Genomic DNA, 27,187 nt, shown 5'->3' with positions numbered 1-27,187 from the left:
GCGGCAGGGTTATGAATGAAAGGAGACACGATGCACACAGCAGTGCTTCCTCAACCAATTAAATACAGCACCACGCATTAATGAGCCTTTATTCGGGGCCAAGAGTAGCAGTAGCTGGGCCGAGCATTGCGCCCTCTGGAGAAGCTGCTGAAAGTCTAACGGAGCGTCGTTACTACCGTCTGGTTGGCTCCACTGTGACCAGAAAGCCTCACCGAGCCAGACGGAAGAACTGCCCGGGGAGAAACAGGAAAGTATAAACTCACAAAACTAAAACAGTCGCTGTATCATTGTAAGAAAACAACTCAATTACAATACTTCCATAAATGTTTTTTTTTTAAATCTTTGTCAGTTTTTTTAAGCAACACTTGAAGCAGCTACCTCATTCACCTTCCTACACACACACACACTTTACCAATCAAGGGACTTGAACACATGCAGTACCAGCGATGCCGTCGTGTACTTGCTTGGCTACAATAACCAATTAAAATGAATTATTGATTGCAAACTAGACACGCTCAATTTAAACTTCCAAACATAGTTTTGTGAAGTGTAAAACACCACAGTTACATAATATCAGTGAGGTCATTTAGGAATCTTCAGCCTGTTTCGACGATTGCTGTATCCTCAGGGTCAACCACGCAATAAGCCCAGAATGTAAAAAGAAGAAGTAAGCAAAGCTCAAGTCTGACAACTGCAATAACCTCAGAGCATACAACACTGCCAGCAGTGTGTGCGTCTGTCTGACTTATTTATAGTTAACACACGTGTAAACAAAGATCATGGTCCTAGGCAACATGTTGTACCTAGACAAACAGATGTGATGCAAACATCACGTTTCCTTCCCTCGTTCCTTTCTCACACACACACACACACACACAGTCTTTACACAAAGTTAATTCTGTGCAAATAAAGCAATTAGCGCACTGGATACAATTAACCAAGCGATCCAGCGCTGTGTCTCACCACTACAGCCCTGCTACACTCCCAATCAACTCCAATCCAACAGGCTTTAACAAAGACAACCTATTAGCGCGCTATTATGCAGTCCACTAATTGACTTATTTAATCAAGTTCAGCACAGACAGCCATTCCTATATAGCTAATAAAGACGTTTAGGAGCGCAGACAGATCTGTGTGAAGTGTTACAAGTGCGGCATGTTGTACCTCGTTATCTTGCTAGGGCAGAACGGACCACTGGGGGGGGGGGGGGGGGGACTGTAAGGAAAAGAGTTAGGAATGCAAGGCAAAGAGAAGAGACGCCTGCCATCAGCTCTCAGGGAGTTTTAAAAGTAAAAGAAAACAAGTTGTGATTTCAATATCTATGTAGCCTGACCACTGTCTTGGTTTAGTTTGGCTTCTTGGTGTTGCTTCGACTTGGGTTTGAGGGTAATGCAGAATACATCAGCCCTTCTTGTATGTGTGAGCTCAGAGGGCAGTCGCTCAGCACGATTTAAGAAGATATTTTAAGGGACAGCACTGTGGGCACACGCTGCCGAGCATGAGCCAGAGTGAAAGCAAGAAGCCATCCACCCACCGAGGGACACCCTTCACAAATAGTGGCCGACTTGCCAGCAGTGCCATTCTTGTGGATCCTTTCCTGTTCAAGCCTAGGTCAACACTCTAAATGTCTCTTGTGTTAAATAAAACATGGGTACTCTTTTTAGAGGTAGGTAACCTGTGAAGTCATCGCATTAGAGGTGGAAATCTTTACTGCCATCAAGATTTGATTATGATTCTCCTGTCAACGATTCCAATGCACCATGATTCTGTATGGATCTCAATGCATCGCATCCTCAATTTTCTATACGACTGCATATGGCTACTGCTTTAAGAAGTATTATCAGCAGTCAGATAATTCTTAATTCACTTTTTATTTTGAAAGTGCTTTCAAAAATAAGACTACAACAGTCTTGACCCACCTCAGTGCATAAACATTAAGAAAAACAAAAGATGCGTGTTGTAATCTACAAAAATAATCTTTTCATGCATCAGCTCAGACAGGCTTTTTCTTTACTCATAGTTCTTCTATTCCTACTTGGTTTCATCACCATCTAATATCGGTGGCAAGAGCAGCACGGTATCGAAGTAGCGGTTCCCGTCCGCGTAGCGAGTCAGCTTATAATCGATTTTATTTCACATATTATCCTTGCAAAGTAGACATTTAGGAAATTGCTAAAAAACATCAGTAGTTGAGTGTCATTACTGGTATATATGCTCCGGCCTTTTAGAAAAGGTCTCACAAACAAGGTTCATTCTAGAGAAGCACCGACACCGATATCCGAGAGATACCGACTCAAATAGCTCGACAATGGGCCGATCTGGTATCAGATACCTTTATTCTAATAACTAACGATTCAGTACATGTATATCTATGTACTCATTTGTTATATTTTGTTTTACAAAGTTCAAACAGGTTGTAAAAAGGTCAACATTTCAGCTTGATTATCTAAACCACCGAATGTAAAAAATAAAAAAATAAAAATAAAAAAAAAGAATGTAAAAACAAAAGTGACCTCAGCCTGAATGTCAGCAGTAGTCCCTCCTTGTGAAGGAAAACTGTCTGTACTAAAGTACAGCACATACAGCAGGTCAAAGGTCAACCAGGCCTATAAACTGATAGACTGTGCCTGCTTCCCAGATCTCAGCAATTACTCAGCTACAAACAATGTTATCATAACCAGTAGAACAATGGTCAACCCTATGGAAAGAAGATAGCTGTTATAAAAAAATAAATAAAAAAAAACCCACTACATAGGGTCTCCTCATGCAGATATCTAAACTTATCAAAAGATTACTTATTAACCAGCATTTGATTGACAATCTTCTCCCAGTAACATTGACTTGAAAGCACCACAGGTTCCCTCCAAAGTAGTGACAATTTTGCAGATGTTATACGATTCACCTACCCCAGAGGAATTAAATGTCTTTTGCATATTGAACACTTCGTGGTTCATGTGTACTTGCCACGATGAGTCACCAACTACATTGGGAAGCGTCTTCTTTAAGGCTGTTTTTGTAACCGTCGTCGTTCAGAGTAATGGCGCAGTGCTCTCTGAATCAGAGACGGCACAGCAGGTCAGACACCAGGCAGTGAAGTGAAGCTGAACTGTGCAAAACAAGCAAGCCGGATGATGCCATTCATTAATGGGAACATCGGTGCAAACTGACGAGTGGTGCTGAGAGGAGGTCCCTTAGGGAGGGAGGGAGAGAGAGGGGGAGAGAAAAAAAGAGAGAAAAAGAGAGGCCGAGAGCGAGGGGAGGAATGAGGTGGGGGGGAAATTCAGCAAGGGGCTTACTGCCAGACCTTTACAACTCCTTCATTATTGAAGCAGTGCAAAGGCAGAGCAGGGCCACTGCCTGCACAAAAAGGAACACACACAACTGCGTACATCTGCATAGACAGACAGAGCGGGTAAGCCTTCCACCTGCAGCCTTCAGGATATGATGAAGTAAGGATTTTCTTTCCTGCTCTGATTTGGACCTCGCGCTCAGTGGAATCCACTGGAATGGTACAGGGCAGCGACACAGGCTTTATCACACAAATATACTGAACAGGATGATCACCTCTACCCCATTTGCACGAGCAGAATGTTATAAATAAGAATAAATTGCTAAAACTGTGTTTTAGGAATGTTGTGTTTCCCGTTTAAAAATTGAGTTTGAAATGGAAAACAGAGGGGAGCACATAAAATACATGCCAAAAATAACAAAAAAAGGTTTCACGATGCAACGAACAAAACAGACCAAAAAAATAAATGTTTACAATTTGATGCCATTTCAAATAAACTGATTTGGTACAGCAACATTTCTTCATCTTCATCTTTGCTTTTTATGAATAATTTCCCACTTAGCAAAGTGAAGGCTATAAGAACTACAGACATGCATGCTCAATGCAATGCTGCATCGAGGTAGCAGCAACACACTGGTGTTGGTAGATGTTGTGTGCGGCAACATTAATGCTGGGTACAGGAGTCTAGGTCTATGTCAAGGAAGCCTGCAGAGCAACATGAGGAATACCAAGAAGGGCTTTACTCTCACATGACTGCTGTATGACGCTTATTTATTTCTCATGATTAAAAACACTTTTAGCAAAGCGCTATGAAGCAAACAAGAAAGAAGAATAGAACACTTTTTATGAAATAAAACTCAATACACAAAAGACTGGACTTGCAACATAGGCGTCCATGGCAACTTGCAAATGACTTCCTGACAAAAACCTGTTTGCTCAACTTACAAATCAGTAACCAGTTAGCCAACTGACGTCTCGGCAGAAAATGTCACTGGCATTAACATCTGCAAGTCAAATTGTGGTGAAGAAAACCACATATCGAGTGGAGCAGCGGGACAAACTTATTGCAGCACACCAACTCCAACTAGCTCTACTTGAGCTGGCTTTATGCAAGCTTTACTTTACATGTTTTATACCAACAATCCCTCCTTTCTACCACAAGACAACAACCACTGTTTCAGTTGCAAACTAGGGCAAAGGGGTCATTACTGCTTCACGCCTTTACTACTTTCCTGTGTTGCACATTACACTGAGATGAAATGATTATCAAGCCTCTTTATTCCTAGAGACACTAGTAGTCTAACCAACCAGCTTCCCCCTCTCTGCTAGTCAAAGGTGAACACGAGTACAAGGAGATTGTCTCATGTCACAACAAAGCCTTGCATTTTAGTAAAAACAAATCCACATTTGACCGTGAGCAATAGCTCACCCACCCTTCACCACAGAAAAATATTCAAAGCCACTTAATCCCAAGAGAAAGAGGCACGAGAGACGGAAGGATAGAAAAGCAGAATAAAAGACCATACTTTAAATTCAGACCTACTGACAGTTTGAGCTGGCAACGTTCCCACATGCTGCCGACACACTCAATCCAAGTACAACTCCCTCCTCCCTCTCTTCTCCCAGCTCCTCCCCCACCTCCTCCTCCACTGAGCGCTCCCTTTCCGCCTGCAGCAAAGACCGCCTGACTTCCTCTTTACCTCTGACCCCTAGTTATCCCCCGCCCTTATCTGGCAGGCCTCCAAACAGACAGGCGGATGAGGCCGGATGCTGGTGTGAGAGAGAGCAAGAGAGAGCGAGAGAGCGCGAGAGAGAGCGAGAGCTGTGTGGATGGATGTTGGGGGAGGTGTTCAGGGAAAGTGTGTGAATGACACAGCCTATCACCATGTGGTCCCAGAAGCAGTAGGTTTCCCAGTGGTGTGTGAGTGTGCGTGTGGCTCATGTGGGGTGACGCATGGTGTCAAGTCTCAGGGCTGATTATGGCATTGGCTGTCCAGTCTGGTTGGCTAGGAGTTATATAAACCTCAGAGATGTCAGGAAGCAACAATGCTCATTGCACACAGGGGCTAACCCTACTTGCGAGCGCACACAGATATCTGAAGTTGCTGCTTCCTCGCGATACAGCTCAGGGACCAGTAGGCCGGGTAGAGTGGGGTGAGCAGCGATACCCAGTCGGATAATAAATCTATATCAGCAATACAGGCAGGCAGGGAGAAGGCACCGGTGTCACTGGGGGTTGTAGTGGCTACAGCAGCCCAGGCCATCAGTCTCCACTTCCATCTCAGCCAGGGAGCTCTTTGTACCCCTATAGCGGAAGCCTTGGGTCTGATTAAATATTACAGTTGTGTAATAGCACAGGTAAACGTACCTGGCTATGTGATACCATCACATAGGAAACAACTGGCTCTTCTAGAGAATACTCGTGTTACAGGTCTAGTCTGTTTTTCCATTTATCTGCAGCATCAAATCATCAATTCACTTAAAATATGGCAATCATGACAATCATTTCTTTCCAAAAATATGGTAGGAAGTATTCATTAAATTTAACTGTAGGCCGGCTGCATACTACACTGGTTTTAGAGTAACCAGGTTGCAGTTCATTTCAACAGTCTCTGGTTTCTTGTGCTAACTTATGAACCTGGTTTCTTGTGTGCACAAGAATCGTATCGGTTCAGTTTAAATGAAGACGATGGCTCCTTAGGTACCAAAAAGCGTGACTGATACCAGGGTGGATAACATCCTCGTTCAGTTTGAGTACGCCTGAAAGGGTGATTTGAATGTGCTGCTATTGGCCCATAAATCTTTAAAACCAGTTTATTTTTTGCCTTTGGGGATTATTTTAATTTGTGCCTATAAATAGCTCTATCAAATCAAGACATCAGGATTGTAATCAAGAACACCAAATAAAGAAGACACATATCTCAGACAATCAACCACAACTGAATGTCCAAAGTTAAAGTCCCCACAGGAAATGCACAAATTAGACATCTAACATGTACGAAATCAAACAATTTAAAACAATCATCAAGTTCTGCAACAACTACTGTGCTGTGCAACATTTTACAAGTGTATCCTTGAATGTTAGGGTAGGGTGATATGGAAATAAAAATGCGATACGTAATACTCTCGTACGATATATTAAATCTGTAAATCCGAAAACTCTACGGATGTGCTCCATCCACTCTCATGCAATTGTCTCAGATTTTCATCAGTTTCAGGCTGGTTGTGTAGCTTGTGCGCAAAGTCACGGTTAAACGTTGCGCCTGAGACAGTTGTAATAGTGATACTCGTTACCCACAGAGGTTGGAAGGAGACACGTTACGTTTCTATGTAAAAACCTGTGGAGCTAACATTAGCAGAGTACGTAGCATTAACTAGTGTTAGCACTGCTACGCTACGCACCCTACTGAAGGTATACTGAACACCCAAAACTCATACAGTCAATGGACCTTAACTAGCTCCCCTCCTGGCGATTTCAACTGAGATTTGTGAAAAAATAGGGTGCCTGAGGTGTGTAGTATTTGCACATGTGCAGTACTGATTGGACAGGATGTATGGATCAGGTGGCTGGTAACCCATGTGGCAGTTCCTGCGTAGCGTAAATGAGCTGATTAATTATACAGTAACGTGATATTGGATCGCTGTATAGACCTGCGTACTTGCCAATACCGTCGAAATCTTTAGTTTTTCTTCAAAAGGCAGGCTTTCAAATTTGTGCCACAGATGATATTTTCTTTTTTTAAAAAGTATGCCAATTACGAGCCAATGATGCCAACAGTTCATGGCAAATAGCCAATCAAATTGCAGTGGTACAACAGGCAATCAGCCTCAAATGACTTCAGATTTGTGTCATCTGCTTTTATTGCCAAAGGCTTTAGGCATGCACATTAGGCATACTGCTAATTTGTTGTGACCGGGCAAAACAAGATTGCGGGACCACTACGCTACAAGTGGTAGTGTAGCAATCTACTGTGAATGTGTGGAACGCGTCCTCCACGTGAACGGTATTAACGACTGTCCGCATCTATTTAGAAGTATAACCGAGGATTAAGCTTGAAGTACCCCCTCAGACAAAGCCCCTTGCAGTCCATAAATGCTGTTGAAATGATTCATGGGACAGGCTAGAGTGCTACACACATCTGTTCATTTCAATTTAGATCCATTGCAACAGGCCCGAAAGCCCTTTTATTTCCAACTCAACTTTAGAACTTGGCAACCTGGGACAACTACTCAATCTTGAATCCCAGGTGCTAATCACAGCTGCAGCTGACCATTACAACCATTGCAAATCCTAATTAGCCCCTTTCACTGCGGGGGAGTGAAGAGTGGGCAGCTAGCCCCCGATGGCTTGCCTGTTCAGCAAACACACTATCAGCAGGCTCTTCACACATCGGTGCACATGAATAGCACAGTCAGCCTGTAAGCATCGACACGGGGCTGGATGTTGACACAGACAGGGAGAGGCGGTGGTTCATGGCCTCATTTCAATCAAGGACCTCTGCAGATGGGCAAACGGTCCGCCTAACCAGGGCTCACTCACACAGGCCACCCGGTTTGTTGTCACCTGCTGCCTGCTGGGGGATGGCAGAGGCAGTACTCAACACACAGGTCGTGTTTTGGCTCATGGGCATAGGTTTGGTTTCAGAAGTCTGGGGGTGCATAATGGGTCTGCTGTCAGTAACGGGACACTGCTTAAAGGGATTTAAATGTCACTGTCAGTCACTGTAATCATTCATGCAGTTACTAAACTAGAGGAAGTGCGGATACAGAAAAGGTAGGGTTTGTAAGATAATGCTAAACAACTTTTTATTTGTCGTCAGTGGCAATGACGAAGACTCATCACTGTCAGTGGTGGGCCATGAAAAACACAATGGCTCTTATTAAAAATGTGTGAATTTTCCACATGTGCGTGTTGCTAGTTTGAGACAATCTGTTGCACTCAACAAAATCTGTTTAATTGTTAGTACCACAGATGTTGTTTTTGTAATAACAAAAATATGATCAAAAAGGAATACATGGATGAGCTGAAGTTCATTTTTTAATGTGCAAACCATTATGAAACAGCTGTTGCTTTTTCTGCTGGTCATGTGGCACTCGTTGGCCAGGAGGCAGTGGGGATGCTGCTAAGTTACTAGCCAACTGAGGTCCAGGAACCGCCTGAAGCCTGTTACAGGCAGCTAATGCATTCTCCCAGCCTCCCCCCTCTGCTTCTCCTCTCCCTCTTGTGCTCTTCTTCTCTGTCTCTTTTCTTTCCTACGCTCTCCTTTTTCCATGAGCTAGTGCTCTCTCCATCTCCCAAACCCCCCTCCCCCAAGTGCTAACCACTCTCCTCCGCCACACTCGTTTTTTCTTGCCACCCGCTCAATCACATGTGCACACACACACACACACACACACACACACACACACACACACACACACACACACTGTGGCAGCCACCACAACAGTGTGCAACCTCCCCCACACTCCATGGCGGCAGTGTGCAAGTGCCTCCAACTTGCCCTGACCCACATCTTGATATAGCCCTAAGTATGCTTACAGCTAAGTCCTGAAGACACTCCTGCCACTCTTAGCCTAATCAGGCCTGACCTGCTGTCGGTGCACTGGGCAGATAGACGGTCCATGCCGGACTGGCCATTATCATTTTCAGAAGGCTTTCAGACGGCCCTGGGTACAGCCTCTCCACCTTCCCCCTCTCCACCACTGATTGCAGGTCTCCTACTAGACAGGGACATGTTCTAACTGGGATAGTTAGTTAAACATTACACGAGTGCTTGGATTCTGTGCCATGCCACACTGGGAAGAATACATTCTCTTCATGTCAGCAATGAAATGTTCCCCATTAGTATGTTCTCCAACTAATTTCAACCTCCATCCTGCTCAAATACCCCTCATTCATATAGGGTCCAGGACAGAGTGCATAGGTAGTATGGATATAAATTAGATGAGGGCAAAAAGCACATTACATTCAGAGGGTTGCTCTGCTACAGTATGGCTAAAATGTACTGCCATTCATGTGCACGAAAACAGACAAATGAATGCTTTTGTATATAAAAAATGAAACAAATACTTAAGTTTGTAACATTGTATTACCTTTTCTTGCTTGTACTCAACAGGTGGTGGTTTTCTGTGCTCATGTCCCTTCTCCTGGCTGGAATGGACCCAAGAACAGTTGGATTCATCCTGTTGGCTGAGAGCAGCCTCCAGCTGGGGCAATAGGTCAGGCAGGAGGTCAGGAGGCTCCAGGCCCTCAAAGTCTCCAACCTGAGCCTTTGATGGCAGGAGGTTGTCTCCCAATGCTTGGTATCCATTAGTGTTTATGGCCCCGCAGCTCGGAGGCTGCTCAGAGGGCAGCTGGCTGGCTATGCTGGGGAAGCAGTTCATTGACTCACCAAACATCTCAGATGACTTGTTTCCATGGGGTTCTCCAGAGCAACGTAGGGCCCGGAAAGCACATTCATCTGCCTGGCTCACCGGGTTCCTCATGACTGCTGTGGATGGAAACTGACACACGGTCCCTGGGAGCTCAGGCACTGCAGAACTGAGGGGTGCGGTGGTGCTGTTGGGCAGAGACACTGAGGCTGTGGACTGCTGACTGAGGCCGGGTATTTCTGGCTCTCCAGGATAGGCAGGGTACTGAGCCGCTTGGTAAGCGGTGGCAGAGCCGACTGAGCATGTGGGCAGGGAGTGAACCATCGATGACGAATGCATGGGGAAGGGCAGGTTTGGGTCTTCCGATCCGGATCCAGAGAAAGCTTGACCTCCCCTTGTCAACTGGTAGCTAGCCTGCTGCGGCTGCGGCTGCAAGCAAGTCCCACTCAGTGGAGCACTTTGATCCAAATAAGACTTACTTGGCATAGCCCTTGAATGGAACCTTGGTCCTCCCACAGTTAGTTGGTGCTGAACCTGCTGCTGGGTATGGTGAACTTGCTGTTGGCTCTGAGAATGCCCTCCCTGGTGAAAGGAGAAATTGTGATGCTGCTGCAGGGACATAGTCTGTGTGTTAATTTGTTGGTGCTGGTTTAACAGCTGTTGCTGATGTCTTTGCTGCTGTTGTTGCAGCTGCTGTTGCTGCTGCTGCTCCCGTTGTTGGTGACATGGATGGTGTTGTTGCTGCTGTGTTTGTTGTCTTCTGACATGAAGTTGCTGGTTGTGCAGTTGCTGCTGATGACAAAGCTGTTGTTGCGGTTGAGATAAGGGGTGGTACATGTTCCCGTTCTGGTCTTGGTTGCTCCACATTGGACTGCTACTGTCACAGAACAGTCCATTGGATTGAGGTACTTGGCTCATTGCAGCATTACGGTATTGGCCATGCTGGTCTGCAATCATGCCACCACCTCCTCCTCCACCACCACCACCACCACCACCACCACCACCAGGGCCCCCAGGACCAGAAAATGGCTGCCCCATAGGAGTCTGTGCCTTAATGCCAATGTAGTGACCCATCTGCTGACTGTAAGAAGGCATGGCTTGTTGAGTAGTAACTGGTGGCATCATGTCTTGGTGCTTCCCTGGGACTAGAGGCTCCACCTGGAGGGGCTCAAAATCAGCAGTGAGGTTTAGCTCATCCACAAGCGATGGTGCTGATGGGAAGACATCCTCGTCCAGCCCATCCAGTCCTCCAACAAAGAGGTTCGGGTCATTAAAGAAGTCCATGGCAGAGCCCGGAGGGTAACCGGAACCTTTGGAAGTCCACTGGATCCAAGCTGGTCCCAATGAGCCTGACTGTGAGCTACAGCATGTCCATTATATTGTGTCCCTTTCCAAAAACAGAGGGGAGAAAAAAATAAAAAATTAGTATGAGAAGATGAAGACAGTGTGTGTTTCCTCAGTAATACAGTATATGGTCTAGAGATCAGGGGTCTCCAGACCTTTTTTCCTCTCAGAGATAATTTGATAAAATGACAGTGGCTGAGAGCTACTCATCGCACTTCGTTGTACATTGCCAGTAGCAGATAGAATTTCTTTCCTACTTTTTTGGTCCTTAATTAACGTTTCAGACTCCACAGTTATCACCTCCATTACAATCCTGTCAGAGGCGAAGGGCTTCTTTGTGTGGAAGCGCCACTAAACCAAGCCTCTGTTGCTGCCTTGGACTTCTTCAACAGTTTGGTAAACAGAGACTGTTGTCTCTAACCTAAGCTAAGCTAAACTAACCCTAAACCCAGGTCTGTGAATTTGATTGGATATCAATAGGTTTACAAAGTGACTTTGTGCTATCAAATTTATGAACATGTTCTTTGAACTTTTAGCAAGCCCCTCACAAACGGGTAGCGAGCAACTGGCATCTTACGAGCTACTTGTTGGAAACCCCGGGTCCAGATGAACAGATCACATATTGCAGACCACAAGCTCCTCATTACAATAATCCAGCAGAACACACACACACACACACGTATCATCACCAGTAATACATGCTTGTAGGCTAGTAGAATTGGATGAATGCCCACTCAGTGTCCAAGAAAAAAAAAAAAAAAAAAAGCTTTCAAAAGGCAGGTAATGGCTCGGTCAAAAGGGTCTGGGGGAAACACCTTTCATGTGTGTAGCAAAGCAGCTGGTGCAGCCACCAGCAGGTGCCTCTTCACGGACCCCCTCCCCTATTACACACACCTCAACCCCCACAACTACAACCAACTAAGCCGCCTGCCCTGCTACTGCAGAATGTGTGGGAGGTGCAAACAGCTGATCGAATTTCAACAGCTAGGGACAGAGGCAGATGAGGTGCGTGTGTGTGTGCGTGCATGAGTGTTTTGCAACCACAGACCAGCGGAAGATGACAGAAACTTACCCAGGTCAGTCATTATATGCTGACTTGCTATGCACACAGGCAGGCACACAAAAAGCACAAACAAGCGCGGCCATTTCTCCAGTGTCTCCGTCTAAACTCGTGGAGATACTTATCGTTTAATTAGCCGACATATATGTCAAATGACAGTCAGGCTGAGACGTGGCTAAACATATAGGAAAGTGGGGTTTTCAGTATACCACTCGTTTAAATACACTGGGCGTTAACTAAGACATAACCAACTGTGACAGGCTCAAATACCACACATGACTGCATGAAAGGTCAAATAAATCACTAAAAGTGACTTACTCTGAAAGCAAGTAATGGTATATATATTACACTGCAATGATGGACATCGTGCCCGCAGTGGCATATTCATAAATAAGGGGCTAAACTTTCTTAAATCCCAAAGCACATCACCAGGCAACAGAAAACATTAAAAAGGTAATTCTAAAGTCTGCGAACTCATTTAAAAACACAAATATTGTCAGGGTACTCTTGACAAACCGAAGCCACAAGCCTGAGGTCTTACACTAAACGGGAGTAATAATAATAATGTATTTTATTTGTAACGCACTTTTCATTTTTTTTAAATCTCAGAGTGCCACAGAGCCAGTACATAGTAAAAACATGGTAAAAAGCATAGTTAAAACATTTAAAAAAAAACTATAATAAAATAAAAACCAGTGAATGAACGGAAACACAAAAGAAATAACTGACAGTGACTTAGGTCAGAAAGGCTTTCCTGAATAAAAAGGTTTTTAGGCCAGTCTTAAAAGAGACCAGTGTCTGTGTTGCCCTTAGATGGTCAGGGAGACTGTTCCATAGGCGTGGAGCTGCCGAGCCAAAGGCCCGGTCGCCCATGGTGCGGAGCTTGGTGCTGGGGACCCGGAGAAGCGAGCTGTTTGATGATCTGAGGGTGCGGGTGGAGATTTGGGGAGTCTAATTGGCAATCTTTCAATATTTAGCCTATGTTGTTAAAAGGTGATTTTGTTGCGGTGTAATGTCACACCTGACCTTAGTTAATTGAATTTGCAGCACCGAGGTCCATTCAGAATATGGTGAAAGTAAATCAAATGACTAAAAACACGAAGCCTAAACCAAAGTTAAATCATAAGCTGAACAAACTGAGGTAGGAAAACGCTCTAGCAGCACCAAAGCTAAAAGTTCCTTTCAGGGGCTCGCTGTGGTACCACCGGGCACTTGTATCATCACTTTCCCATCACCGTCAACAAGTCCCAATAAAAATCTGTTCACACCAGCACTGAGTCAGTCCTGTCAATTTGGGTTGTGCCTCCAACTTTAATTGCACTCCTGTGGTTTACTATCCTGTCCATTTGGAGAATCATGATGTGAGGTATTCCCAGTGGTTCATTTTTTTAAGCATCTTTGGATGCCTAACTCTTAATATACAACATACTCATTGTCACACATCAAGCGAAACACGAGGAATGTGAAATTACGGTCAATAGTGAATAATGAAAATGTGCATAATTGGCACATCTCAGGAGTTTAAGGTAAAAATAAGTGATAATTACACCATCTCTCACCCTCGTAAAAGAGGTTTTAATGTGTCGAAGGATTTGATGATAATGATACTTATTTAGGATGTGCACTAATCATTTGAGGTGACACCAATGAGTCTGTGCCAAACGCAAGACAATGTAGTGAAGTAGAAGTGTGCTTGTGTCCTTTCATTTAATGAACACAGAAAGAAAACTGTTTAAAATGTTACAAATTAGTGTTTTATTTGAAATGATGTCCAACACAACCTATTATCTTGTTGGAGACATTCAAAGTAAGTCTGAGACACAGTGAAAACCAAAGTTGAAAGCTGAGGCAAATGAAGCAGTCCATTCAAGATGGCTTTACAACAGTAATCTGTTGTAAAGTATACACTTCATATCATCTTTCTCATGTACCATGCAGCATGTTCCTGAGCCTGCTAGCCGAGCCACTGCTAACCTTTAAACCCCCCCCCCCCAATCTGGCCACGAGACAGAAACCCAATCCCCTAAACCTAAATCGCCTTCCAGCTGTTTCCTTCATAATCATGACGTCGTAAGCACCATCCAGGCACGTGCAACTCATGCCTAATATCAACAAGAACTCCGTGTACATAACTTCCCCGAGGTCGCCATTGAATCTGGCCATTTCTGCGCACCTCAGTCAAACAACATCCAAACAACAACTTGTTGCAAAAACATCAAAAGTGCGGCGATATTACCCGAAGAGCAATGCTTTAGGAAACAAAGTAGCCCAACGGTCAAATGTTGCTGTGACCGAAAGCGCATTTAATTCCAAAGCGCGTTGAATGTCTTAAACGTGCAGCCGGTAACGACAAGTTAACTTACCAGCCGGCGACACGTTCGTCGCGGTTTTTTTTCCCGAAGCGTCGCTAAGTTTGTTAAGAAGTCTTGCGCTCATTAAAACAAGACAGCGGGGCTCACCTCTGAAGTCCCAGCATCCTCTTCATCTTCAGCCCGCTAGCAATGGCTCCAACTCTCCCATGGACGCGGTTTGTTTGATAAGCCGGCGAGGCGACAATGTGTAAAAAGCAACAAATTGCCTCGCTAAGTGGAAGCGACAATTTAATTCGCGTTCATTTGATTGTGGATTCAAATTGGGTAGCCGCGGCCCGTTGTGTCGGTCACACGTGCTCCGAAAAAAACTCCACTTTGGGAAAACCACAGGATTCAAAAAGGTGTCGTGACGCTTCAACGCGGAGCAAGAGGAGGAGGGGGGGGGGGGGGGGGAGGCCCGAGATGGATGAAGAGGTCGACAGTGATGGTGTCCGTGGTAATACAACTAGTGTGTTACCCCTCGACGGACTTTTTTTGTTTTAATTTCTAATAAAACTGTCGACTTATTCCCCCCCGCTAACAGTTACCGGGTCCACATTTAAGTGCGGTGCTGACTAAGCCCGGCTAGTCGCTGTCAGTTCAGGACCACCGCGACCAAGAACGCTACTTTGAAGCCACGCGCATTTGTCATTTAACCCTGCAAAACTGTGACAAAGTACTACGACTTTCGCCATTTCAACTGCAAACTCGCGAAAAAACTGCTGCGGACAAGTTTGTCTGGTCACGTTCTTATTTCCACCGGTGAAAGATACCCACTCAGCGAGGCGCTGTGTCATCAGACAGCTGAGGCGAGCACCACTGACCGTACGCGATTTTGACAGCTCCTCGCACTGAATGAAACGGAACCTCTCGAGTCCGAAACACCTCTCAAAAAACCACACGAAGAAGTGTGATTCCTTACCTGAAACGAACGCCAAAGTTTAACTCCAGACGTCGATGTGCAAAGAGTGTTTTTCAGGCGAACTTGTGACTGTGTTGTTAGTTGTACTCCTGCTGGCGACCACGGCGCAGCGGCTCTACTGCTGCTGCTGACGTGCCCATGATAACGCGGCATTTGCATATTAGTAAACTCCTCTCTGATTGGAGCGCCCACAATTTGGCTCAATTGCACCTTTACGCGTAAAATTAAGAACCGGTTCGCGAGGCGCAAGTGCTTTTGGTGCGGTGCCGCACTCAACTGGATCCGGCAAGCGGCTGATTAAATCGTGGTTTCGTGCGTAAAGTGCCCATGTTGACAGAGTGCATAAAATGGCCGCGCACGAGCCAGAGCCAATCCGGAGAAGTTTCACTTACGCACATGCACCGGAGTCTCTCCACAATGCAAAGATGAGATGGGTGGGAGCGCTGCTCTCCACTGTGGGTAAACGTTGACCTCTGGTGGTTGACTGTGCCAAATACTGAAATCAAGTCTGTTCCAATCTGGACTATTGGAGGTGTGGGCTACTGGTCCTAAATAAATAGGGCGCCCATATTGACTGTATGCAATTCGTATTTCATTTCATAGAAATGTCCTGATTTTGCCGGTGGCCCCAAGAATTCTGCAAGAACAATTTAACATTCATTAAAAAAAATAATGTAAAAATCAGAACAGAATATCCGCTCATGCCTATCATTCAACAATACTTTGTGCAGTTGTCTTAAGTAGCTCAACTGTGGAATTGGATATGGGTGAACATGATGTGACAGTGGTGACCACTCCTACTGTACAAATGTTTACAAGTGAAAACACTCATGTAGATCACATACTAACGTGCCTTGAAAATAATCATTACCCCATATTCCAGAAATGTCTGAACAGCATATAATGTTTGCTCTCCACCAGGTATTTCAAATTGCTTGATGTAAGTAAAACCAGTCTCTGCCCCCCAAAGTACAGGACCAATCATTCAAATTTTTTTTTATCAGTTTATTGATTTCAAAAAGCAGCATTTAAACCTCATGTCATTTATGCCTTTCACAAACCGGAGCAGGAGAATGGGTCCGTATGAAGATGTCCAACACCCAAATGTCAGTGTGTGAAGTACACCGAAACTTGCCTTTCACAGCAGCTATAAACAGATTTAATGGGTTTCAGCACCATATCTGCTATTCTGATACAGTCATTTCCTTCTGGGGTTCCCACACACTTTAAAAATACCATCCTCATCCCACACCATTAAATCTATAATATTTGCATATTGAACGTGTCTGGGCATTATTACTAACAATTAAGCCAGAGCCCTTTATAGATGAAGACATGACATAAAACACATGTATCTGGCACAATGGAAAAGGTGTATTCTTGTACGCGGACAAAACTCAGAAACTAGTTATTAACTAAACTTTATCAAAATACATTTCTGATTTTCCTTCAGACTTATGTGGGAATTCTGCAACAACTTTTTAACTTGTGACAAAAAGACCTATAAGGAAGCTTAAGTAACATTTGCAAACCAAAAAATAATCAATTAGAAAATCCAAGCATCAATGCACACTTCTCTAAAAGTCAAAGCTTAGCACAGCACCCATTATTTACAACCCAGACCTTTAATAACCAACAGCCAAAGGTACAGAAAACATTCAAAACCAGACAAAATAAAATACACAAGTTTAGATATTTAGCATCTCGTTTAAAACCATACTTGCCCGCTCTGCTTTTTATACATATATATATATATTAGGAACTATGTAAGACAATAGTTTACACAGTGGGATTAAGAAGAAATCATTGTCCAATAAGAAACAAATGTAAAACATGTCATGCCAATGCAATTGGTAAATGACAACATTCGAAGTCTGACAAATAAAACAGCACTGAGCCAATTTTCAACAAGTGGTAGAGATCATGTAGTCCACTATACTTAACGTATGAATGCGTCGCTCATACTTTTCAGCTCCTTGTTGGGACAGTATGTTGTATCACCGAGCCCAAGATGCGCACGCTTCTGAAAATCTAATTGACAAAGCTCTTTGATTGCATCACAGCCTAAAATGAGGTTGCGGGGACATCCATTTGTCATCGTCGCTTTACATATAATACAAACTTTGATTCCTTATTCTAAAGCTGTTCGAGGAGATGCCTAAAAAGCTTTTAAAGCTGAGCAATAATGTGGAGATTTAACATAACGTTCTCCCGACTGTTTCAAGGATCCAGTTCACAGAAAACAGCCGATGCGTGGGCCTCCCTCTAGTGGCGGCTGCATGGACTGTGTAGGCTCAGCTCTGGGGAGGACCATCGTCTTTGCTGAAGGGCTGCGTCGATCCAGGCTTCACCCAAGACAGCCCGGACACCTGTGTTGCCTTGTGGGGGTCCTCAGGCCGTCTCTGGAGCAACAAAGGCAAAATAGCAGTTACACATCTGGAACAGCTCGAACCACTCAAAAGACTTTTAGCTCATTCTGTAGCCTAACTTAAAACATTTGGGTTTTAATTCTTGCTCATATACAATCAGACAGTTAACTCCTGTAGATTTTGTTTTTTTTAAACGTACTTTGTATGTGAACATCCGCTCTTTTGCTTCCTCGTGAACAGCTGGGTTCCATGGAGAGAAACTGTCAAACGGATAAGAGTCGCAGCGTGAGATTTACAGGGTGTGTTCATTGTTGTTGAATGTTTAAAAAAAAAGACTGTTTACCAACCTTATTGCGTACGGATCATCCATCTTGGGCTGGTCAAAAAGATGACTGTTGCATAATTTCACACTATCCACCACTTTGCTTTTGAACAACTGCACATCCTTCTCATATCTGAAATGTAAGAAAGAAGCAATGCTTCATGACACATGGGTTATAACTAAAGCCCAAAGCAAATCCAAACATATTTGTTGCCATGTGGCTCTGTAAACTGCCAAGAAAAAACAGAGCGACACGTGCAAAGCTGCAGCAGACAAATGAAGACTGGAGAGATCCTGGTCCCTTTTTATTAGAGTAGAGATTTATTTTTTTGAATTTCATGCTAAATACCTGTACACAATATTCATAATAGATCTGGTTTATTTCACTTTCTATGGTAAAAAGCAATTACAAATAAATTGCGATGCTGCTGCCGAATTGTGTTGAATTGTATTTCTTTCCATTCCATTTAAATCAATGGCTAAATAACAGAAACTCTACATATACAGTGCAACAGCACGACAAACCGTAGTCTCCAAAAGGACTGTACAGTTGAATCAAAACTTCTCTAAAACAGTTTGATGATCATAACCGTCATGGAGGTATGATCTATTGTAGGACTGTTGTATTAGACTGCATTCATTTAAGCTAGGTGTGCCTAATAAACTGGCATGTTGGTGTATTTCACAGCAGACGTGTCATCAGGAAAAAAAAAATCACAGTGTAGTTGAGAACATTAGCAACGACAGCATTCCATTTAGGTGAGCTAGTGCGAAGGTCCTGGTGTTGTGAATGCTGGCTCACTGGCATGGCTCACTGGGACACTTGATGGAACTGAGCAATCGATTGATACAATTTGAGTCACCTGTTCTTAACGTGCTACGACAAGTCTAAATGTCTTGCCATGAAGAATGTCTTGAGAGGAAGCAGGAAAGCAAAACAAGTTCATAGCCATGCTCCATGTTGTGATTAACAACTTGCTTCAATGTAACAATACTTACTCGTGCAATAAGGCTGTTTAGTCAGAACTTTATTACATACAATTCTGCTTCATACTCTGTTACGTCAGTGGCTAAAGAACCAATACATTGAGAGTAGATCGGCATTTGAATTATATTCAACCTAAATAATGTAAAACATTCATTAAAGAACTCCTGGTCTGTTCATTAAAGTCTTAATCTATGTTTGTGTTCCGATTGTAAAAAGGGAAAACCTTTTGAAAAGTAATTTCACAAAAAAATCGAATCATATTTGTCGGCTACATCACACGGCACTAGAGATTAAATATGCTGCTTCTTAAAAGTGAATGTCTTACATTAGGATAAAAACAAGTGAAAGGCGGCTCAGACACTCACAGCACAGCCGCTTCTGGGTTGAGTGGTTCCGTGGTATTGATCTTGTAGAAGATTGTACGAGCGTACATCAAGACTTGCCAAATGTGGTTGTGGTTCCGTCTACAAGAACACAATACAAGGAGGGGACATCATTAATATTGGTGCATGACATCACTTGATCCCCTTTATGATGTGAGAAAAGAAATGCTCCACTAAAAGTAAACACCCTAGCATCATAGAATTGTAGTTACATTCATAACATTGTGTTGAAATATGAAATAAAGGGGAATATTTCAAGAAGACTACTAATTGTTTTCACAATTTTGTTCCACTTAAAAAAAATAAACTGCAGAAAATGTCCAGCTTAGTAAACTATCCAAGAGAAGCACTGACCAAGCTGGACTGGCTCAGCGGGGAGGAGGTGCCGGCATTTAGTACACAAAAAGAATAATTTAGTTTTTACTTAAATATTCATGTTTGAAAAAAAGTAAATTGCAAATGTGTAAAAGCAGAGAGCATACCTCCATTTGGTGAACGCTCTTCTGACATCAAGCTCTCCAGACACAGGGTCAACAAGCGGATGGAAGACTGGGATGTCAAATACTAGTTTCTGAAACAAAGCACAAGGAACAGATGGTTGAGGGCATCATGAGGGATGGTTGAGAGAAATCATCACCATTCGCACAAATACTATATGATTGGATGCACAATATAACCCCTCTCCTGCTAGATGATATATATATATATATATATATATATATATTTTTGGAAACAACAAAGAACAAGTACAATATACTTACAGGACACTCTCCATCGGGATAGTTATCTGGAATATACACAGTGAACTTGAAGACTCCATCCTGGTACAAGCCATGTCTGATGAATATGACCCCGAACCACACTAAACAGCGGGAGACACGTGGCATTTCAGAATCTTTACTTCCATCAACACATGCATGAACCATGCAGAAACAACCACTGTCAATAAACAGAATGCTTAGTTTTCAATTAGCCACAAATCATTAGTGTAAATATGAAAAAAGGCATGAGCTTCAAAAAGAAGGTCCTTACTTAGTGCCGACTTGTAGGACGGCTGGACATAAATTCCAGGGAGTTTCTGCTTAATCACTAGTGTGCTGCAGGTCACATGGCAAGAAGTCAGATCAATACAAAAGCAAGAGGAACATGCATGGAACTTATTTTCTTCTTGGGTATCAAACTGAAGAGATCTTTTGAACCCAATTAAATACAGACTAGGTCCAATACTTACAACTCAGCCAGCAGAGAGTACTCCAGGTAAAAGGGGCCATATGAAGCGTGTGTGCCATTGGCTGACTGGGCTGGGGTGCCCATTGACGCAGGCTTGGTAATGGGGGCTGCATTCTTAGGAATGGGTGGAAGCTGCTTTTTGCCAAAGGGCAGCCGGGCTGGGCTGGCTCTCTGCTCACCTTGCCCACTCTGTTCCTCGCCGTCAGGTCTCTGCTGTTTTGTATGACGATTATAACAGGAATGTTAATACATCAGCTGTAAAAAAAAATTACACACACACACCGTTTGAGCCATTACGCAGTTGACCAGTTAACCATGTGCTGTGACCAACATCTCAGGTGACACTGCCCATCTGGTCTAGTGTGCAGCTTATCAGGAAGCAATGTCTAAATGAGAGCAAGGACTTCCAAGTAGAGCTATCACTGTATCTTACTGATGCTGTTCAGAATGATGCCAGTAGTTACAGTACAGTGTCACCGTTCACATCGCGCAAACAGCATCAGGAAGCCACAATGAACGCTGATGATTACAACCAGTATGCCAGGAATGTTTGCAGTGAATAGTGTGCTGATGCAACAGATTCCGCCTCTACAGTCACTGAAGTCAGATGTGACCATGTCAGACATCGTGTTTGAAATGTTCCTTTGACTAGGACCGGCGGTTCGATTCCCTGGCTCTGCTAGTCCATGTTGATGTGTTCTCAGGTAGACTTCACCTCAAAAGTGCTCCCACAGGCTGTGCTGGTGTATAAATGATGACGTCTAGTGTGAAAACGCTTTGAGTGGTAGGAGGACTAGAAAGACTGTACTTGTATAGAGCCTATTTACTATATAGTATTCTGCTTAATTGTCAGCATATAATCAATACATATTCATCAATATAAAATAACAAGTCTTATTTGGAGAGTGAAAGTATGATGCATACTTTCATAGCTACCATGTTCATAAAAATGTAAAATAAGTTCAATGTCTAGCCCGTCATATGAACATTATGTCACATATTACAGTTCAATGTCTAACTTTACCTTTCGACTCGTATTGGCAGACATGCTCCAGAAGGGGTTTAAGTTCATTACTCATTCAGAGGTTCAGAATGGTGTCCCGCTCTCTATGTCGGTCCCACGACAAGTGCTGTCCGGGCCATCCGCTGCTGTGATTGGGGGGGGGGGGGGGGGAAAGACACTTGTGACAAGTGACTGCTGCTGTAGTTCAGGTCGAATGCACACAAACAACTTGTAAACACACAATCAAGTACTTCATACTGATCTCATGTCATCTAGCCAACACTATAGCAATATGTATAAGTGCTGACGGGAGTACAATGTGGGAAGGGTTAACAACTATCGTTATAACGTTGACTCAGTGAAGATGTCTTGTTTGGGATAGCTTAGCTTTGTGCTAACTTGGCTGTTTCATGAAGTATGCTAGCAGTTTGACTGCCATCGGTGGTTGTGTAGCGGGCTAGCTAATGTAGGTTGTCGTAGGGTGAAAGCACAAGAGACCCGTGTTAAAACCTCAATATGCTGTTAATATCGTGGCATTTCTGACAGGATATACGTTAGAGTTATCGTATCATTCCCCATAACAGTGCTAACGTTACGTTAGCAAACCCTATACACCTAGCTACATTATGTGATTGACGTAAAACGAACTAACTTAACGTTAGCTTCCAGTTTAAAATCTAACTAAATACTCGTACAAAGCCCAAGACTAGTTAATATCCACACACTGACGTTGTAACACCCGTTTCCTGAACTCATTTGAGGTTAACATTATATATAGCATTAGCTTGCAATGCTACCTTTAGCGTTGCCAACAAATTGACCAACGTTACTTCCTAAATGTAACCCTTGCGAGACAAAAACTGAATGATGTAACTCACCGTATTTGACAGAGAGCTGTAAAAGACCCTTTTAACAGAGATGTTAACGTGTGTCCCCGTGTAATTTTCGCTGAAACTGCTCAGCTGTTCGTCATTACTTTAAGTGTCATACCGGCTAACTGGCTAACATCGGCTAGCTAAATAATTTGACAGACACAGAAACCAGAGTTCAATCTAACGTGGTGATGAGGCGTTTCGGTGCATGGCTACGGATTCTTATTGGTCTACAGGATAAACGTCTCATATTTGATTCGCTGGTTCTTCCATCACGTGACAGGGAAAAACTAGCCGATGAAACCATGGTTTGCTGTCAATCAAACCGTAAGCGCAGTTGCTCTATTTTGTATTTTATAAAAGAAGAAAGAAAGAAAAATACGACGATTTTATTTTTGTTTTATTTTATTTTACAATGAATAAATGTTTTTAACAGCAGACATTTGACTCAGCAGACAAAGCACAAGCGGAACAAATGCGAGGGACATTGAAAGTAGCTGTTCTAAACGGAGTGCAGTAGTTGTTGATGATGACACCTGACATTACATGAGATGTCTGCTGTGAATTAAATGTCTATTGGTTATATTGTCCATAACCCTGCCAACCTGTCATGTTGACCGTGTTTGAAATAAGTTGCTTTGAAAAAGTTAAGTTGTTCTGCAAGTCTGTTGTGTCTGTTTTTTAATAGCTAATTCATTTCTCCAAATTGTACTGACCCATTTCTTTAAGAAAATCAACATTGCTGTTTTCTTTGGGGTGGTTCATGTTTGAAATATTTCATATTTTATCATATGAATCGTCTACATTAAAGGTTGAATATATAGTGTTAGTAGAGCTACTGTTAAACATTTAACTTTACATTTAAGTCCAAATTCATACATGTATGTATGTTGAATCTTAATGTAGCATTTTTCTTTTTTCATAGCCTTTTTCCTCCAGATCATGAGATCAATGACTTTGTTTTTGGTGTCTTTTCATGATATACATTATCTGTTCAGTTACCTCCCAAATGTGCTTTGGGCACTCTGATAAAAAAGAAAATGATACACACTTTTCTATTGCCTTAATTTGAATATTTCAGTGTACTGCACAGCCATAGTCCCTTGAGGATAAGACGCGTCAAAGCCATCTGTGTCACATATTTCTTTAGTTTTGACCACGCTTCATTGGCAGTTCATTCTGCTGATTGATTGATTTCCTAACAATTACCCCTAATTATTTTTCTGGGTGGGAAAAAAAACTAATTTAATGCATGGGTGATTGCATTAATTGGGAGGAATGACATTGTCCAAGTTTCAGAGTAAATACAAATTATTGACTCCATTATTGTTATCTGATTGTATATTGTTCCAAGTACACTTCACTGACAAAGGTAATTAGTGTCCTGCTGCTTCATTGGGGCAGCCAACAGTGCAAGGTCACCATCGCTCTTTTAACATGTACAAATCAAAGATCACCTCAAAACAAATAAGTGTATGCCTGGTTTGCCTTCATCGACATTGAGATAAACTGTCTGACACAAACAAGGGTGCAAATATTCACACCATTGCTTTTGTAATGAGTTTTCTTTCTTTTTTTTGCCATTTGATTCTTTATCTAATCAACTATTGTGACCTTGTTTGGTCAAACAAATACACTAATGAATGTAATTAAAGTGAGGAGATTGGATTAACTAATTGAATATGTGACCCGTTGGAGTTGGGTTTCCTTTATACTGGAGATTTTACAGCAACTGCTATTTTGGGGGAGGTCAAATAACATACAATTCCTGGGCATTAAGCTTTATTTAAATTAATACATATATATATATATATATATATATATGCAGTAGTCTACAGATTATTTAAAAAAACGTCTGTATTGACAGGTGCTAATGTGCAGTTGGGAGCTACACTACAGCAAATCTAGTGCACGCATTTAAATATCAGCATCAGATCCCTTTTTATATTTGCAATGTAGATCAATGATGTAATGGGATATTTTTATTGTCAGATTTTTCCTGTCTGAAAGATGTATATATAGTGGCTTCAGGAGCATTGCATGCCTTCAGCTGGAATTCAAATTGAACATGAAATATGTTCCCTTCTGTGAGTCCATTTCTTCAGAGAATTTTAGGCCCACTGATTCAGGCCTACAATTGGGTTTAAATGACAGTTAAAAATGACAATTGGCAGTCCCGGGTGAAACCTGTCTTCACAGCACTGACATAAAGAAGCGAAAAAAGATGATTCCACATCCAGATAATATGTAATAACAATGTTAGTTTGAATAAAGAAAGCCACATCTAGATTCAAATGTAATATTCATTTGAGAAATATGAACAACTGGGGAGTAAAGAATGCAACAACAAAAAAAACATCAGCCAAATCCTTCATATAGCAATAGTCTTTCCTTATCCCTGAGGCTTGTGGCCTGGCTAAAACCTCAATGCAGCAATTATTTGCTGTAATGACTGCAGTTCAAATAAGCCTGGAGATTTTATTAAACCAAATGAGAGAATCATCGGTGTATTATCACCTTGTGATTGACAGTGACAAGTGTTGGGCAGGCTCGGATGTGAGCATGATGAAGAAGCTCTTGGCAAAGCTCTCGATAATGTTACCCCTGATAAAGTTTCCTGGAGGGCCTCAGCCAACAAATGGAGAGGGAAAGCTCCACGCATATTAATTCCAATTGTCAAATCCCTCCACTGGGGGAGAGGGGCAATCTGGCGGGCCGCCCCGGCTGCCCCTCCATTCACTGAGTGGCATTTTACACAACTAATGAAAAAGAAATCCATTGTGCTGATCATATGCATAGATTTCACTCTATAATAATGAGGAAAAAGAAATATTCAGAATAAAAGTAAAGGTCACTTGCTGCTGCAGCTAAGCTTCCTAAGCTGCAATCTTTGCAAAAGCAGTTGTCAGGTTACAGCGATAAAATAGAAAAAAAGGTTGGGACGCCAAGTTTCAACCACGCAGAGGCCAAGAGGTGAGACAATGTAACCAGGCGCCACTACTACATACTGTAGCTCCTTGATCATTTGTTTATCTCTCTCCTCCACCAAACAATACAGATGTCTGTTCAAAGATGGATCTAACAGGTCGGCCTCCTCCAGTGTCCAATGGAGAGGTTAAAGGTCAGTCAAATAGTTGTGATGTGCAAAGTTCTCTCTCTGACGTACGGGGCCAAAACTAGTGCCTACATTCTTCGGGGATTTGTCTCATCTACTTAATAAAATACATGGAAATATGAATAGCCGCCTCTCCTCTCTTGAGCACTCCCATCCTGCCTATCTCTGTATATAGGTCACCTGGGCTTCTTCAGGCATATATGAGCGGCTGAGTACAGGGCTGGAGAGAGGCATATCTCACCTCTGAACGAAATTCACAGCATTATTATTGCCCGCTGCGACTTCCACGCTGAGCCCCGTCCTCATATGCATCATACGTTGGCATTTATTAGTGCCATGCACTAAGTACAGGCCATGTTATTGAATTTGAATATCAACTCCTAGCCACATTCGCAGACCCTGGAAATATATTAAGATGAAGCAATCTCATTTAATAACACCCAAACTAATAAAAGGAGAGCAGATTGTAAATTCAATTTCTGAATATTGCTTGGCAGCAGGAGTTATCCAAAAAACCCGAGCTTGATCTGTCAGATATTTCTCTAGCTGTCATTTCCGACTCCCTCCCTACGAGTGTCGTGTTGAGGCAGCTGGTACGTTTCGGCCCTTTTTGCGTTTGGTCAAAAGTAGAGAGCCATGCTGTCGGCTACTTCCGTCTGCACAGCAATGATGTGATTATCATTCTCTATATGGCAGCACATCATAAACACAGCGAATGCAGGATGGGGCTGTGATAAGTAATAGTGCAACATTTTGATGCCCCTACCGTACTGCATGTGTGACCTCAGCCTTTGTTTAGCATGTTGTTCCGTTTTGGAAATCATCACTTCTGTCCTCTTGTTGAGCTGAACGTGTACATCCTGGACACAATAACAAAGCCCCAACACCATAGAAGTTATCTTAAAGCAATGACAAAATGTAAAAAATGTACCTGGCCATTTGAAAAGCCCCGTTTTCCCTTTCTTTTTTTTGTTGAAACATCTCGAAACCAGCTTTCTGAGGTGGCATCCATCCAACAGCAGTCATATCAGTCTGTGCCAGAGCTCAAATTATGGAACGTCACTTCTTCACTTTACTGACTCAGCTTCACGCGAGCCCATCTTGTGTTGTTGATGGACAACATTCTGTTGGTCAATGTTTCACTGTTGTGTGCGTAGTGCAGCAGCCTTTAGCCAAGACATCCGACGGGCCCGGTCCATCTGCGTGTAAGTGTTGACTCCCGGTGGAGCTGTGACTGTCACTCATTGCCGAGCCAGTGCAGTGCCAGGCATTGATCGCTACATATTTCTTGCTCTGTACTTCCCAAACCTTCATCAACAGATGCAGCTGCAGAATTGATTAGCAGCAAGTCAATGACCAAATCTCGTTGGAAACATTTTTTATTTATGTGTGTGTTTATGTGGATAGCTTAGAGGGCCATTAGCGAGATTACCTTTGAGGCTTGGCAGAACAACAGATGTTCAAGGACGACTCAATCAATTTGACTTACAAGAGGCTGCAGTTGCCGGAAACAAGTGATAAGTCTGCGAGGGGGTAAAGGGGGTTAAATAAAAAACAGTTCACTGTG

The 27,187-nt window shown here is 42.9% G+C and overlaps 2 protein-coding genes across 5 annotated transcripts in view; both read right to left on the bottom strand.

Moving 5' to 3' along the window:
* The window catches only part of chd9 (chromodomain helicase DNA binding protein 9), a 62,578-nt gene extending 47,143 nt beyond the window's left edge, over positions 1-15,435 (bottom strand). For all 3 annotated transcript variants that reach the window (XM_079292125.1, XM_079292126.1, XM_079292127.1), the window contains exons 1-2: positions 15,339-15,435; positions 9,383-11,048 (exon numbers count right to left, since the gene is read on the bottom strand). In XM_079292125.1, coding sequence (XP_079148251.1) covers positions 9,383-10,945 — 1,563 coding nt within the window. In that variant the 5' untranslated portion in view covers positions 10,946-11,048; positions 15,339-15,435. The remainder of the gene's footprint in view (positions 1-9,382; positions 11,049-15,338) is intronic.
* Positions 15,436-16,690: 1,255 nt separating this feature from the next.
* Positions 16,691-22,654, bottom strand: aktip (akt interacting protein). Of its 2 annotated transcripts, none has more exons than XM_079283562.1 (10): positions 22,512-22,654; positions 21,655-21,779; positions 20,632-20,843; positions 20,433-20,497; positions 20,162-20,262; positions 19,883-19,971; positions 19,383-19,481; positions 18,055-18,162; positions 17,907-17,967; positions 16,691-17,740 (listed from the first exon to the last, which is right to left on the bottom strand). In XM_079283562.1, the coding sequence occupies exons 2-10, from the start codon at positions 21,700-21,702 to the stop codon at positions 17,633-17,635; spliced, it is 891 nt and encodes a 296-aa protein (XP_079139688.1). In that variant the 5' UTR covers positions 21,703-21,779; positions 22,512-22,654; the 3' UTR covers positions 16,691-17,632. The 2 variants fall into 2 exon arrangements, with proteins under 2 accessions (XP_079139688.1, XP_079139689.1); XM_079283563.1 differs by having other exon boundaries at positions 21,655-21,776; positions 22,512-22,622.
* Between the last annotated feature and the right edge of the window lie 4,533 nt (positions 22,655-27,187).

Source organism: Melanostigma gelatinosum (assembly GCF_949748355.1).
Source record: "Melanostigma gelatinosum genome assembly, chromosome: 2".
NCBI lineage: Eukaryota > Metazoa > Chordata > Actinopteri > Perciformes > Zoarcidae > Melanostigma > Melanostigma gelatinosum.
Note: the sequence above shows the minus strand (reverse complement) of the source record. Positions and strands in the feature narration are given on the sequence as shown.